We start from the raw sequence: 16,926 nt of genomic DNA, 5'->3' as shown, positions 1-16,926 counted from the left end.
CCAGTTTAAGCCAGCTGAATCGACAGCTTCTTCAATGGCTTTTAAGATGTCTGCACCGGTAGTCGTGCTTTTTAAAGATATCATATCTAAAAAATCCTCTGTTATGTGTAGAGCAATGACCACGCCGCGGACATAAATCACTAATTGCGCGGTGTGTGAAATACCTGTGGACTCATAAAGTGCGATGGAAAATGCAATAAACTCCTGCACTGCACTCCTTAATTGACGGTAAACGTCACCTGTCATGGTACTTATACGACGACTCACAGTCCACCGAGAAAGAATGATAGCTCGATACTGATTTGCATTCAGTGGGAAAAGTAAATCCGCAGCGTCACTGATGCACTCCTTTATAAACTCACCTTCAGCAAATGGTTTTCCAACTCTCGCTATATTAAGCGCAATCTTATAACTTAAACGTATCGCTGGACTATCATTGTTGTCGTCCTGAAAAATTCAAAACAGTGCTCCATAAAATGTTAAATCAGTTAGATGAGAGACATGACGAAAGAATGTCGCAGGTCTCTCGTGACAGCAGCAACTTACGTCACATTCATCTAGTATCTTCTTAAGCTCAGTCAGTTTCCCCATCCGCTCAGAATCCGACAATAAATTGTACTCGTCCTTGTGAAATTTATTATAATGGCGTTCAATACTAAACTTCCGCTGGCCAGAGAGAATACTGCCACATATTAAACATTTCGAATTTTCACGTTTTTGGTCAAAGAAAAAATGATTTTCCCATTCCTTTTTAAAAGATAGCAAATCTCTCCACCTCTCCGTTTCCTTGATTCACTCCGCATTTTCCGGTTCTTGAAATACAACGTTCACTTCGTAGTGGTCACTTCGCATCAACATCCGCAGTTTAGCCTGGTACTACACTGCCGCAAACTGCCGGCTGTCGCCACTGCCCCGGTCGACGATTGCACGCGAGCAGCACAGGTGCAGTGCTGTGCGCTCATGAGCCGCGTGCAATGTTTGCCCGCCCCTGATTTAGGGTATACCCTTCGGCACTGTATTTGATCTAGCCCTTCTTAGAGACTGCTCGTTCCATACGGTCACCACCAAGAGATGACTTAGTCCGCTTCATTGCGGGTCATCTGCCCTGATGCCACCCACTCTTATCAGGGGCCTTCCCCATGGGCACCACCCAGCAACAGCAAAGGCCACCTGGCATGATGACCATTGCCAGGAGTCCTGATGTCCCAGGAAGGCAGGCATCTACTGCTTGGCATATGAGGGGAGTTTACAGCTCAGGCATCAGCAGTGCAATCCCTGTGTTGTCAGGGGGCTACTACCAAATGGATATATGACGGCCCCACCACAACAGACTGGCTACTGTGCTGGATATTGGGTGCAGAGAAATCCAATATTGTCATGAGGATAAAAGAGGACAGGAGACAATGGAAGGAGATGACATACCCCGGAAAGTGTCCTCGCCCAAATAGTTGAATCGCGGGTGGAGGTGCAAAGCCATGTCAAGAGATTCAGGAGATCGAATCTAAGGGCATTATGGATAATTCGTGCACCATGTAGGCGTCCTTCCACATCTGGCCCGCACTACTGTGGAATTTTGAAAGTGGCAAGTCAAACCATAGAATGGGACATGAACTCATCGGACCAAAAAGTGAGAGACTCTTTTTAGTCGCCTCTTACAACAGGCAGGAATATCTCCAGCCTATTCTAGCCCCCGGACCCGCAGGTGGATGGGGATAGTGCCTGTGTGTGAAGACCTTGGTGAGACTTCCAGCATACTGGGAAAGGGAGTTCTTGCCACTGCAAACATGGCATTCCCAGGTGGACAGACTGTGTGGGAGGGATCTTTTTGGCGTGGAAAAGGATGGCATCTGTGAAAATGCAGCTACTGTTGGTGATTGACATGTTTAATGTGCACAGAAGTGTGGATGGTGCCATCAGAGAGGAGGCGGTCAATGTCTTAGAAGGTGGCATGCTGGGTTGAGGAGGTTCAGATGAAGTGGATGGGATAGAGATGTTGACATTGTGAAGGAATGAGGATAGTATGTCTTTGGCACTGAGCCCAGATCATGAGTATATCATCAATGAATCTGAACAAGATGGTGGGGTTTGGAATTTTAGGAGGCTAGAAAGATTTCTTCTAGGTGGCCCATATTTAGGTTGGCATAGGAAGGTGCCATGTGGGTGCGCATAGCTGTGCCTGGATTTGTTCTTATACCTTCCCTTCAAAGGAAATGTAGCTGTGAGTTAGAATAAAGTTACTAAGGTTTATAAGGAATGAGATAATGGGTTTGGAGTCAGAAGGACGTTGGGACAGGAAGCGATCAACAGCGACAAGACCATGGGCATGAGGGATGTTGGCATCTAGGGATGTGGTTCTTTTTGTTTGTTTGTTTTGTTTTGTTTCAGGGTGCTAAAACAACTGGGGTCATACATGATCATGTCAAAACTATAGAACACGAAGACAGAGAGGAATTTAAAAACGACTATACGTCAATCCCAAATGACATAGACTAAGGGAAGACAGCTAAAAACAGGGACATGGAGAAAAGGCTACAAAAGATATCATATAGAAATGAAGGTCCAAAACTAAAAATTAAATGGACTTCGCCATATTGCTTTGAAGAACAAAAAGTAAAATGCGGTTGACAGCCTGCGTGTCTTTTGCTAAAATGGCCAATAACTCAAACTGCAAACCCAAGTAGGGATGTAAATGGTTAAAAAAAGGACATCCCATCACGAAGTGGAGGGCAGTTAAAACTTGGGCACAATGTGTACAAAGTGGTGGGGGAGCACCACTTATCAAATGACAATGGCTAAAAAGGCAGTGCCCAACACACAACATAGTTGAAATGACCTCCTCCTGGCAGGAGGGTCGAGAGGAGGTCATCCAAGCCGCTGGGAGGGGCTTAAGCCAGAGCTTATTCCCATGAAGGAAGGACCAATGGTGATGCCAAAGGTACACCGCCTACCGACAGATGGCAACACAGAGATCACTGGAGGGAATACAGAAACTAGTGGGCCGAGGTAAGAGGACTGCACCCTGGGCAGCAGCGTCTGTAGCCTCGTTTCCTGGCAGATCAATATGACCAGAAACCCATATAAACATCACTGAACCGTATCATCTTCATCTTTGCCTAGGTGTGGTGTGTCGTCTTCCGGAACCTTTGCTTTGCTCTGCCGTGATTGGTCCGTTTGCTTTTAAATTTCGGAGGGCGCTGCGTTCTGTGGGGAGACCTGCTAACGACGAGAGTATTGAGTGCTGCTGCCGAAGTGAGACGGGGAGTTTAGTTTCCGGTTGGGTGGCAGCGCGATGTTGAGGGAAAGGTGGTATAACTTCCTGTGAACACACGTCATTGCTACGAGCGTGTGTACTCAGGACAGCGGCAGTCGTTCTGGACAGGCTGTCCGATAAGGAAGCTCAGCGTGGCAACTGTTGACGTGGCATATCCGCGTTGCTATGGCAGAACTGGAGCGATTGGCATCACTTGAGTTGGTGCTGGTTGCAACCTGTTGCCAAATGCTTGTCTGCCTTCTGGACTAATGGTGAGAATTTCTTGACTTTATGTGTCGCATTCAAATTCTGCCCGTGTCATCGGGTGTGTTTTGCTCTAAGGTGGTATGCCATGGAGTTTCGCAATTTTAGTAGGCTCAGGCGTGCCCGAAATCGCGATTCAATGATCTGCTGTTATATTGTCAAGTGTAACTATCACTAAAAAAGAGTTTTAATTCTCTGTGCCTTAATAACTGAACCTAAAATATTATCTGTGGTTGAAATTTTATTCTGACCCCAGTGCAATAACGATCTTGTATTTTACAATTTGTTGAATGGTATTATTATTTAGTAATGGCCATCACATTTACTAAGTCGAAGATTTACGAAGGCCAGTGGGCGTCATTAACAGTTCCTGCCTAGATAGGTGTTATATTTTGAACCATGTGTTTCAATGTTTAGTAATTTTTATTTTGTGTGTTATAGAGAGTTGCTGTCATGTCCTATGTGGACGATTTGCCATGTTGGTGAAGTTTCTAGTTGTTCTGCTGGTCTGTGCCATATTGATTAAAGCAGGCAGTCCTAGCACAGCGAATTGTAAATTTTTCCTAGTGGTGAGGAGCACGGGCTGGTTTTAAGTGCTAACTCACTAACTTCAACCATTCTCAAATATTTATTACTACTGATATTCAGGCCCTTAAGGCCGAGTGGCGACATCACTACCCCTTTTTGGTTATTATTTTTATCTTGTTAGCTTGTTTCATTAAAAAAAAAAACCTTTGGTATATGAATTTGTCTTTTGGTCTTTACTGCTCCTTTGGACGAAGTAAATTAACTGTTCGTTTTGCATTCTTGTAGCATTATCAAAACAGCATTTGTGGTTATATTTCATTGGCTCTTCTGGCTGAATGATTAAAGTCATTCCTTTCAGTAACTTACTGTGTTGGCCAATAATTAATCAAAAGTGTTGGGTCCTTCAGACCGTGATTATCTCCTTATGTTGAATCTTAAGGTCGTCATTCTGACATTACAGTTGTGAATGTTCAGCGGCCCTTCAGGCCTGGAGTTTAAAATTTTTTTTATTGTGTTTTGTACATTGTGTTTGAAACTGTAACCTCATTTGGGTCTATGCTTTCACTCCCTGCAGCCTTTGAGCTCTGCTTACCTTATGTTTTGGTTAAGTTTTCCCATACCACGACGTATCACTGGTAGCAGAGCGTGGTTGCATTCCCCCCCCCCCCCCCCCCCCACGGGGGAGAGGTTACAGCTTGCACTGGTACTAATATAGTCATACTGTTATTTTGCTGTTGTATTTAAAATCTTTAGTGTGGGTACTGTTGGCGGTGTATCTTGTTTCAGTATGGATGCTCCAGCAGTTAGAAACGTCATTGGTGTGGCAAGTCTCAGGAAACCATGCCTGCAGTATGAGCTGGCTATAAGAGGACAAGAGATAGAAGGGACTGTGGCGGAACTTTGCCAGCGCCTACGTGCTGCCTTGACTGCTCCGGTAATTATTACCAGTGAGACCGTGGGTGAGGTGAGTCAAGCTGTTGCATTTTGTACTAAGTTACGTAGCGAGCTTCACGACGGTGAATCAGCCTTTGAAGTTGCCTACCTATCTCGTAGTCAAATCTGTCGTGTGCAGGCGGTGTTGTATCATTTGGCAAAAAGTGTCCGTGATATTAGAGATGTTTGTCGCGATGCTTAAGTCTTGTCCGATAAACATACGAGGTTGGGGGGTTACTAGAAAAACAAATGTTGTGTTTGAGTTGGCGTGACGATGAGCAAGATGGGGGACGTAACACTAATGAAGAAAAACAGGGTCAATAATTTAGTAGTCCTTTTAGCAAATTACCGAATCCCCTTATGGCTATCCTTAAAGATGTAACTAGTTTGTCAGTAGACAGTACCGAAAATTTGGTATATCTATTGTGGCTGTTAGTAAAACTCCATGAGCAAGCTAATGTATTACAGGTTGATTGTGAGGTAATTTTGCAGTTGATTTATCTGCTGGCGGTAGGGCGTCTGGGTAGAATAACTGCGGAAGCTCTGGAAGGTGGTTATTCACTGTGGGATTTTAGGAAGTTGTTACTGGCTAGGTGTTTGGGCAGTCGCGAGTTGAAGGATTTAGTGGATCAACATGTGTACCGTATGCAGGCTGAACACGAAACGTTTGCCAATTACTTCAGTGAGGTACGGCTTAGTATACTCGCATTGTGTGTTGAAATATCTGAAGAGAAGGCAGTGGCGCACATTTTGGAGGGTTTGAAGCCTGCGGATAGATCTAGAATCTTGTTTGCAAAAAAACCAACATCGTTTTCTGATTTAGATAAATTGCAGGTTGTTATTGAAAGTGTGCGTTATGCTGATTGTAAGAGGGGAGACTTAAGATTTAACGACAATACGTCCATCGGTAATGACACATGAAGGTGCAGTCTAGTCAAGTAACTTCCGCAGGCAAGGCCTTGTGTTACCGTTGTGGGAAGTCCAGTCATTTTGTTAAGCAATGTACCACACCGAAGCGCTGGCATATGAACAGCTAACGCCAGCAAAAATGGGAGCGTGCTGCCTTGGTCAGGAAATTCCCTCCTGGATGCTGTAGAGTATGTGCGGTGAAAGGCGGGCAGCTTCCATATGCTTACGCTAGCCTAGGACGTGAACCTATTTGTGCCTTGTTAGATTCTGGTGGTAATGTTTCATTGATTGATCATGATTGGTATGAACGTTACAAAGGCTTGCCTAAGTTGCCGAAATTAAGCACTGTTAATCATGTGTGTTATTCCACTGGTGGGCAAACCCTTGAAGTGGTCAGCAAGGCACGTTTTAAGCTTGGCATTCAAAGGTTCTCTTTGCCACTTGTCTGTTTGGTGGTTAAAAATTTATCTGTGGGGTTCATTTTGGGGTGTGATTTCTTGCAATTAACTCAGTGTGTAATAGACTATGTGAACAAAAGTTTTTACTTCAAGTTCAGACCTGAGCTTAGTTTTCATTTCTGTCCTCATGGGTTGGGGGCTGGTGTGTGTAGAGTCGAGGCACAGCCGGCCAAGGTTAATGTTGACCATCTTACTCAGGAACAGGCTAGGTTATTATTAGAGGCGTTGGATGAATTTCCGGAGGTGTTGACCGACCGGCTTGGGGGTCACTAATAAGATCTAATATCGCATTCAGTTTACTGATCAGATTCCAGTGTGGCAAACTCTGTATCGTTTATCTCTGCGCAAAATGCAGGAACTCCATAAAATCATTAACCAGCTACTGGAGAATGGTGTCATTCGCCCTTCCGTATCACCTTATGCAGCACCTATATTTCTTGTGCCCAAGCCCCATGGGGAAGGGTTTAGACCCGTGGTTGACTACCGTGCTTTAAATCAGAAGGTTGTCCTGGAGTCTATTCCTCTCCCAGATTTGCACAGTTGTTTTGCTCGGTTCGTGGGAGCCAAAGTTTTCACTGTCCTGGACTTGAACCAAGTGTACTATCAGGTACCATTGGCTGAGGAATGAAGCCGATAACGGCATTTAGTACCGATTACAACCTTTTTGAGTTTAATAGAGTGCCCTTCGGACTAGCAACAGGTGCGGCGGTCTTATCACGCCTGTTAGACTCGGTGTTAGGCGACTTTAAATTCAAGTTTGTGTTCAACTATTTGGACGATGTTGTCATATATAGCGCGAACTTCGATGACATCTGGAACATCTACGTCAGGTTTTTGGATGACTGAAAGAGGCAGGTCTAACCAATAAACCGTCCAAGGTAACTGTCGCCCGGAACGAAATATCCTTTTTGCGACATATTGTGTCATGCAAGGGAGTAACTATTGATCATAGCAGGACGCATGCTATTCATGTCTTTCCGATTCCTAAGGATAAAAGGGCTGCCGTGCGATTCGTCGGCATGGTGAATTTTTTTTAGGAAGTTCGTACCGAATTTCGCTCCACTGGCCGCGCCTATTAACCAATTGCGCAGGAAAGGCGAAAGGTTTGTGTGGGGGTGACTCCCAACAGGCAGCCTTTGTCACCTTGAAAGCTGCAATAAGTGCCGCTCCAGTTTTAGGGATCCCTGATTTCAATCATACATTCATTGTTCAAACTGACGCGTCAAACGTAGGGGTGGTGGTTGTTTTGCTGCAGGAGCAGGACAGGGAAAGGCGTCCTCTTGCTTACGCATCACAAGCTTAGTCACCAGCTGAGACTAAGTACTCGGTGTATGAATTAGAGGCTTTGGCGGTCATATTCACCTTGGAAAAATATAAATTCTACTTGGAACATTGTCAGTTTCGTTTAGAAACTAACAATCAGGTCCTGAGTTGGGTGTTTGATCGGCCACGCAAGACAGGAAGAATAGTACTTTGGGCTGCGAGAATCTCGGCATTCCAGTTCAATGTTTGTCATATTAGAGGGGGACAGAATCAAGTGGCGGACATTTTGAGTCGCATGTTTCAAATCGAGGAAGGGGATTATCATTTGGAGGTAGCCACCTATAATATGGCAGTGTTAACTGAAATTCCATCTCTATTCAGTAACATTAAGGAGGAACAACGACAGGACCCCGAATTGCAAACCCTGATAGATAGACTTAGTGCCGGTGAAAATGTTCTGGGTTACTCCTTGGAATGGGGGTTCCTCTGCTTTCGCTCTAACCGCGATAAGGTTCCTAAATTATGCATACCGCGGAGTTTAGTGCCTGGAGTTTTCAAATATTTTCACTGGTCCTTGTGCGGGTTAAAGGGTGTGAGTCTTGTAAGATGGCGAAGCCGGATACTGGGCCCAAGAAAGGGTTCTTGCAATCTACATGAGAATCTCGACCCATAGATAAAAACTATATTGACTATTTGGGTCCCTTACCGCGTACCCAGAGAGGCAATCGCTTTGTGTTCGTCATGGTGGATACCTTCACGAGGTTTGTGTGGTTAATTGCTAGCAGCGGTACTACTGCTAGTGTTAGTATTCAACATCTCGAAAGGGTTTTTGCTAGCTTTGGCCCACGAAAGATGCTAGTGAGCGATAACGCCCCCGCTTTTCTTTCTAAAGAGTTTAAACAATTCCGTTTTGACCGGGGGATTTCTCATATTACCACTATACCTTATTATCCCCAACTGTCCTTCGCGGAAAGAATCAATAGGAATTTAAAGTCCGCACTCATCGCGTGCCATTCTGGGTCACAACGACGGTGGGATTTGTCTCTCCACTGGTTATCTTCTGCTTTTAATACCGCTCACCACGAAGCGCATAAATTTTCTCCTGCTAAATTAATGTCTTCCTTCCCGTTGAATTCTCCCTTGTCCAATTTGTGGTTGCTTAATGATCTGCTGCCAGAGCAGGTCAACCCGGAGGAAATTAAAGTCAACTGGGAGGCAGCAAGCAGAAACATCAGGCTGGTACATCGCCGGGAGCAGCTGCATTACAATAAGGGTAGGCAACCCACGCAAATCCAGGTGGGGCAGGAGGTGTATCTTAAGAATCACAGTAGCTCCACCAAGAGTAAGCAAGTGACAGTTTTCCAGGACCCGTTGCACTAAGGGATGGGCAGTGTATAGCGCGCACAGACTTTGAAGGGTGCTGAGAGAGCCTGAGCAGAGGGCACAATTGAAAAGTGTGTGTCACCAGATGTACTCAATGGCCTGATACAGGGCAAAGAGCTCTGCTGTAAATATCGAGCAGTGATCCGGAAGCCATGGGCACCAGTGACTAAAGCATACACCACGGTCAGTCCGAGAGCCATCAGTTACACAACGGTACTATCGCGAAGTTCCATGCAAAGGTAGTGAAACTGAAGGTAATAGAGTGAGGCTGAAGTAGTGTCCTTAGGAAGCGAATGAAAGCCCAGGTTAACATGGGCCACTTCATCAAGCCAAGGTGGTGAAGGGTTCACACCCACCGGAGAAGTTGCAGGTAGTGTGAAGTTAAGATACTGGAGCAAGTGCCGAAAGCAAATTCCAGGAGATAACAGAAGAGGGGTGCGTTCCACACTGGCAAATCAAAGGAATCATCAAACAAGGACACATATGATGGGTGGCCACACATGGCAGACAAACGGCAAGCATTTTGCCAGTTGGAAAACAAAAGTCACTCTCGATGCTCCAGGAATAAAGATGATCAAGACATCACTGAAGATGCCATTCAGTGAGACAGGTCTGTGGAGAACTGTAATAGATGGCAAAATCATCAACAAAGAGGGAGCCGGAGATGCCCAGCGGGAGACAGGCCATTATAGGGTTAATGGCGATAACCAAGAGGATGACGCACAAAGCGGAACCCTGAGGCACACCTGTTTCCTGTGTCCGACAAGGCAGAACCCACATGCGCCTTGAAAACTCAGGTTTTTAAAAATTTCTAAAGGAAACAGGGCAGGCAGCCACCGAAGCCCCACAAGTAAAGAATACGGAGTATACCAGTTCTCCAACTGGTGTCGTAGACCGTCTCAAAAAAACATGGCACCAGTCTTGGATTTCTGCAGAAAACCATTCATGACATGGGTGGACAAAGTAATGAGATGGTCAACTGCAGAATGGCACGCTCCAACTCCACACTGTGCAGTCGTTTATAAACTGCGAGCCACCAAACCAGCTGGGTATGACTCACAAATTCCATCACCTTGCAAACACAGCTGGTGGCTAGAAGGAAGGTTTTTGTCCTTACTGGGTTTAGGTATGGGTATGACAGTGGCTTCATACCAAAGTCCGGGAAATGTGCCCTCTGCCCAGATGTGGTTGTACGTATTAAGCAGAAAGTGCTTGCCCACAAGAGAAAGGTGCTGCATAATCTGAACATGGACAGCGTCTGGCCCTGGGGCAGAGGATTGGGAACTGGGAGCATGATCGAGCTCCCTCATAGTAAAGACGGCATTGTAGCACTCACAATTCAGAGAACAGAAGAGTATCATCCGAACCACCTCCTCTGCTCATTTCCAATGGAGGAAGGCAGGGTGATAGTGTGAAGGGTCCTAAAAGTCGAGACCAGGCTAAATGTCATGAAAATGGTAAGAGACAGGCATGGGGTGAATATGGAAAAGGTGGTGGGGGGAAACTTTTTGTGTGACCTGTGAAACTGCTCTGCCATAATGGTAGCCGCCATATTGGATTCAGCTCACATTTCTTCAGAGTTTGTTTGTGTGTGTGTGTGTGTGTGTGTGTGTGTGTGTGTGTGTGTGTGTGTGTGTGTGTGTGAGTGAGAGTGAGAGAGAGAGTGAGAGAGAGAGCGTACGCACGCGCGCAGGGGTGGGGAGCTGGTGGAAGTGAGAAACACAATGGTGAAGTCCATTTCACAATATTTTTGATATGTAGAAAGTTGTGCATCATTTGTTATAACATATGCAATTCATCATCATGCAGCATGCTCAAACCTGATCATGTTTTGTTCCCATCACTACAGGTGTGCTGTTAATCTGAAGAACATATAGTGTACTTCATTTTGCAATGTGTTGCACACCACTCATGTCTTGATTCATGACGAATTACGCACGTTATAACAAATGGTGCATAACTTTTTACCTATCAAAAGTACTGCAAAAAAGACTTCACCATTATGCTTCTCGTCAAATTCTACCCTTAAAACATGTATCACATGAGCCCCAACCCCCGTTCCACTGAATAAATGTGAGCAAAATCCAATGTGGTGGATAGCGAGATGGCAGATGGCAGATTGGTCTCACAGGTCACCCAAAATGCTTCCCCCACCCCTTTACTTTTATCCACATCCACCCCATTCCCACCCGTTACCAGTTTCACGACATTTAGCCCGGTCCAGACTTGTGGGACATCCTGTGTAGTGCAAGACTTGAGCACCATTATGAAAATGGTTCATATGGCTCTGAGCACTATGGGACTTAACTTCTGAGGTCATCAGTCCCCTAGAACTTAGAACTACTTAAACCTAACTAACCTAAGGACATCACACACATCCATGCCCGAGGCAGGATTCGAACCTGCGACCGTAGCGGTCGCGCGATTCTAGACTGAAGTGCCTAGAACTGCTCGGTCACACTGGCCAGTCGCACCATTATGAAACAACTTATTCACTGATAAATCTGAAGTGTCTGTAAAAAAAGAAAGCTGGTTTGGACAGTACACCTATTTCTATAGGTGACCCTAATGGAGGACACATACATTTAGTCAACATATCTATCAGATTTTACGGAGATGTGCTTTCAATTTATATTTCCTTGGAAATGAAATTTGTCAATATTACAAGAGGTTAGTGATACAGCCAAATTTTCTGTTCTTCACGTGAGTGATGTCACTGTTTCAATGATTGGTTAATTTTCAAAACCTCCCTCACAGGTTACAGTGTCCCACCACTTGACCTAATTTTGGTGAGGTGTGAAAGCATTACACTCATTCAACTGCCCTTGTAATAGTAAACCTAACTCCACTACTACTTGAAATTTCCTTTTTAAACATACTCTAGTTCTGATACTTCCTGATTGAGGAGTCAGTTACGTCATCCATAGCTGGGCACCAAAAACCTTGGGACTTAACAGTTCCATTTTTCTTTCATTCACTTTGTAAGACACATCTGAGTTTGACAAGAGGCAATGGGAAGAGTCATTTACAGGCTAATATATTTCTTTCATGTTCATATGATATATTTTTTACTTATTACATAATTCAGATTCCCAAGCAGAACTTATCGTGACGTGGTCAATATATTGCAGACAACTGTAGATGAAAAGTGTTAAAATTTGTAAGAGATTTATTTACAGTATGCAGACCTATTACCATCAATATTATAAAGCTTCAATAAACTTTCTTATCATAAACAAAAACAGCCTCCTAAACCACCGCTGGAGGATAATAATGTTCACCCACTGCTACTTTTTGTTTTTCATTTAGCTTCTATACTCAGAAATACAAATAGATTCTGTACTTCTAAAATACATGTACTTACTTGGCAATGGCCACACCAAGGTGCATAAAATTTGACAAAATGTCTACCCTTCGCCACATGGTCTTCAAATGTGTCTTCCGTTAGTTCTACAAGCCCACTAACTGGTTCAGGTACCTTAGGTTGAGTTTCACTGTCCTGAAACACAGCAGCCATTAGAGATAACTCCAAAATAAATTCAGAATATACACTTCTCTTAAGTACAGAGCACACACACACACACGCTCAAACCTGATCATGTTTTGTTCCCATCACTACAGGTGTGCTGTTAATCTGAAGAACATATAGTGTACTTCATTTTGCAATGTGTTGCACACCACTCATGTCTTGATTCACGCACGCATGCGCGCGCGCGCGCAAATTTTTAAAGTAATGTTCAGTTCAATTAAACAATGACTTTGCTCTGATATTTAATGTTTCTTTATGTCAGGACGTATTCACATGGAGAATTCATGAACTACCTTTCGACTATTTAGTATCCTCACCAGCAGACATCACAATGGAGGTAGGTGAGCTGGTGTGGTTATCAGGACAGAAAAGTGCAGACACCAGCCATGGGGGCACATGCAATGCATGGTACAGCCAGATCTGCTGATTGAATTTTTTTACCATTTTGGGTCACCATGAACCCATAATTTCTGCAATCCTGGCAGAAACAGTTGCGCCTAAAGAAGGACCAGGAGCAGCAGCAGCAGCAGCAGCAGCAGGATGAGCAGATGCATGCGTCCCTAAACCAGAAAGCAGAGTTGCTTCATACCCATGCCATGCAGGTGGTAGGCCATGTGCCCACCATGCAGTTTTCTCCCCAGGCGCCCACCAGCACCAACCACCTGCAAGTTTCAATGAGTCTACATAAGTTGGGGAAATTACCTGCACTGGTTCTCGCCGTACTGCCACATAAGGCATATCACTGAACCAGTGGACAAAGCCACTGTGTTATTGTCCGGCAGAGCACAGTTGCATGAAGTTGTGCAAAATTCGAAGCCTTCCACTAAACACAAAAAACTCTCCTTTGAAACTTCCTGGCAGACTAAAACTGTGTGCCGGACTGAGACTAACTCGGGACCTTTGCCTTTCACAGGCACGTGCTGTACCATCTGAGCTACCCAAGCACCACTCACGCCCGGTCCTCACAGCTTTACTTCTGCCAGTACCTCGTCTCCTACTTTCCAAACTTTACAGAATCTCTCCTCCGAACCTTGCAGAACTAGCAGATGGTAGAGCACTTGCCCAGGAAAGGCAAAGGTCCCAAGTTCGAGTATTGGTCCGGCACACAGTTTTAATCTACTAGGAAGATTCATATCAGCACACACTCTGATGCAGAGTGAAAATCTCATTCTGGAAACATCCCACAGGCTGTGGCTAAGCCATGTCTCTGCAGTATTCTCAGGAGAGCTTCTGTGAAGTTTGGAAAATAGGAGACGAGGTACTGGCGGAAGTAAAGCTGTGAGGACGGGGTGTGAGTCATGCTTGGGTAGCTCAGATGGTAGAGCACTTGCCCATGAAGGCAAAGGTCCCGAGTTCGAGTCTCGGTCCGGCACACAGTTTTTATCTGCTAGGAAGTTTCACTTCTTTAGCCAATGTTCCCAGAATGAACAATCACATGAGCCAAAAGCAGAGGTAAGGGACATCCTTTCTAAGAACTTGCATGTGACAAAATTAGGTGTGAAGGTGAACGGCCCCCTCGTGCCCCCATAGGGTTCTCTAGGCAACTTTCACCCACCAAGTCACCGTATGTTGACACCACTGACAGTTGCACTGCAGTTGAGTTGTAACTTGTGTGATAAATACCTGTACTTGCAGTTAGACGCAGCTTCTCAGACTTTCTTGATCCTTCGGGCTTTACTAGTTAAATCACGTGCCTTTCAGAATCTCATCTGCATGAAGAATTTATCAACATTGTTTGGGGCAATTGATTCAGGACATTCCCTGTCGCGTAAACTATCTTGATGGGCTCCATGCAAGAGGACCATTTACAAAACCTACAGGTGGTTTTCAACACCTTCTGGAGAATGGTCTTTGTTGCAAACTTAAAAAGTGTAGTTTTTTCAATCCAAGGTGAATTTTTTTTGGGACTTATGCTTATCTAAGTTGGCCTTGTCTCTACAGATGAATACATCAAAACCATCATCTATCCGCTGGTGCCCAAGAGCCTGCAGGAGCTTCTGTTTTTTAAGATTTCATTTTATTCTAAGTCCATTCCACAGGCTGTGCACCTCTTCCGTCCTTTTAATAGATTTGCCGAATGGATGTTAAATTTGTCTGGTCTGCAGATTGTCAACCAGCTTTTCAGTTCCTCAAGCAGTGTTTGTGTTCTGCTTTCTTTGTGGCTTCTTTTACACTGGATAAAGTTTTAACTCTGTCCTGTAACACATAGCAGTATGGCATTGGTGTGGTTCTGTCCCATCAGAAACCCTGGTGTCTCTAAACAACTTATCACTTACACATCAAAGATGCTTTCCATGGCACAGCATAACTATTCACAGGTGGAAGAGGAGGAGCTGGCTATTTTATTTGAAATTAAAAAGTTTCACATTTTCTTTCATGGGGCATGGTTCCTGCTCATCATTGACTGCAAGCCACTGGTTTCCTTACTTGCCCTCATTCCAAGCTGCCAGACAAGATTGCCCACCAATGGTAGATGTGAGCTCCTCTTTCTCAGTAATCACTGCTACGACATACATTACTGCCCCAGTGCCCAGCGAGCAAATGCTAATGCACTATCGCAGCTGCCGATCCAGAGCTCAGTCAGCGGGAGGTTCTCGTGTTCGTGTTGGATGACACTCTGCACCAAATCCTGTAAGATTGCCAATGATAGTGTGAGAGGTTGTGACAACCATGGCCGCTGACCCACTTTAACAGAAAAGTGTTTCAGCTGTCCAGACCCATTGGCTGCAGCACGTTTTATCAGGTCTATATCACTGGTGTGGCATATGTTTTCTTCCTAAATGATCGACTCGTGCTTGCCACAAGAGGAATAATCATTTCAAATGGTCATCATCATTACCCCCCCCCCCTTTCCCCTCCGCTCTCCTCAGCACTGAGTTTTCTCGCATATCCCAGCTGCTGCATGCTTTGCACTGGGGTAGGGGTACATTTCATATGAAGGCATGGGTACAACGTCACATCTACTGGTCAGTGATTGATCATGTCATTGAACATCTGGAGCAGGCTTATACACAGAACCAGATGGCACCAGTTCCTTCTTGGCCAGTCCTGGAGCACATTTTGAACAGAGTGCATGTTGATTACACAAGTCCTTTTTTTGGGCACTATGTGGCTGTTGGATTTTAATGTTTCATCAAATTTTCTGTATGTGGCAAAGTTGTCCTCCATATAGCTGATTACCACTGTTCACATGTTGTAGGTCATCTTTGCTATCGAGGGATACCCAGGACATTCGTGTCCAATAAAGGTCACCAACTTGGGTCGCAAGAGTTTCATGACTTTTATGTTTCCAATGGTATTCAGCATGTGTTAGAAGTTGTTTGTGCTGGATAACAGCCAGGAGCAGCTGATGCGACATGCAAGTAAGTTACACCCACGCCCATTTGGCTCATCATCATCGCTGTCTTCCATTTATCTGGGCAGCAGTGTTACTAGCAACACTGTTCCAGGTGCAGGCTCCCACTTGCAGTGGTGTGCTTCCCCATAGGACCCCACCTCCCCTTCACACCCTGCCCTGCCCCCCTCCCTTCTCCCTTCACCAAGCCCCAGTAAGGCTCGCTCCTATGTCTCCTAATGTGGAGCCCGTGGACTTTAAATCACCCTCCTCCTCCTCCTCCTCCTCCTCCGGTGGATGTGGACTTGCTTCTGCTGGTGCCAGTGGATCAACTGTTGCCTTCACATCTGCAACCTGCTGTCCTCCAGTGGAACCAGTGGTAACGGCATTGTCTCCTTCAGCGATTGGTCTACTGCTCGGGTCTACGGTATTCTCTCCGGTTCTGCAACCAGAGGTCACGGCCCAAGCCTGGCCATTTTTGGCCCTACATGGCCCTTTCAGGAGAGAGGAATATAGTATAACCACCAGTGGGCATCATGATGGAGATAGAAGAGCCGGTGGGGTTATTGTTGTGGAACAGTGTGAACAACTGTCATGGGGAGGTGCATGCAATGCATGGTTTGGGCAGGGTCCACTGACATAGCTGTTGACTTGCACGGCAAGTTTCCACTGCCTCCAGCACGGTTCTGATCCTTGATTTGTTGTGGAGCTATCTTCAGCCCACACAATGTCTTGTGCTGACAGTGACACCCTTGAGAAATTACTGTACTATAGACTTGTAAAGCATCTTGTCTATTTCAATATAAAGTCCTTTAGTGATATTTCCTAAGCCCACTGATGTTTCACACATGTTTAAGGGACACACATTTTTGGTTTTACACATTTATTTCCTAATTACTATTCTCTTGTTATTCTCAGGTTAAATTATGTACTGTCATTATGCCAAATAGTCCATCAAGGGATACTGAACATTTACAAAGAAGGTAGCATGTATAATCAAAAGTTTGTCTGGCCAAGGGAGAACATTGTAGATGTACTGAAACTTACTGAACGGCAGACACCTGATAGACGATAA

The 16,926-nt window shown here is 45.0% G+C and overlaps 1 protein-coding gene across 1 annotated transcript in view; it reads right to left on the bottom strand.

Moving 5' to 3' along the window:
• Positions 1 to 16,926, bottom strand: part of LOC126253976 (thioredoxin domain-containing protein 5 homolog) — a 122,805-nt gene that overhangs the window by 63,541 nt on the left and 42,338 nt on the right. The window contains exon 4 of the mRNA XM_049955271.1: positions 12,353 to 12,487. Within this exon, the coding sequence (XP_049811228.1) occupies positions 12,353 to 12,487 (135 nt within the window). The remainder of the gene's footprint in view (positions 1 to 12,352; positions 12,488 to 16,926) is intronic.

This window comes from Schistocerca nitens, chromosome 1, assembly GCF_023898315.1.
Source record: "Schistocerca nitens isolate TAMUIC-IGC-003100 chromosome 1, iqSchNite1.1, whole genome shotgun sequence".
NCBI lineage: Eukaryota > Metazoa > Arthropoda > Insecta > Orthoptera > Acrididae > Schistocerca > Schistocerca nitens.
The sequence above is the reverse complement of the archived record's forward strand: the minus strand, read 5'-3'. Positions and strand labels throughout refer to the sequence as shown.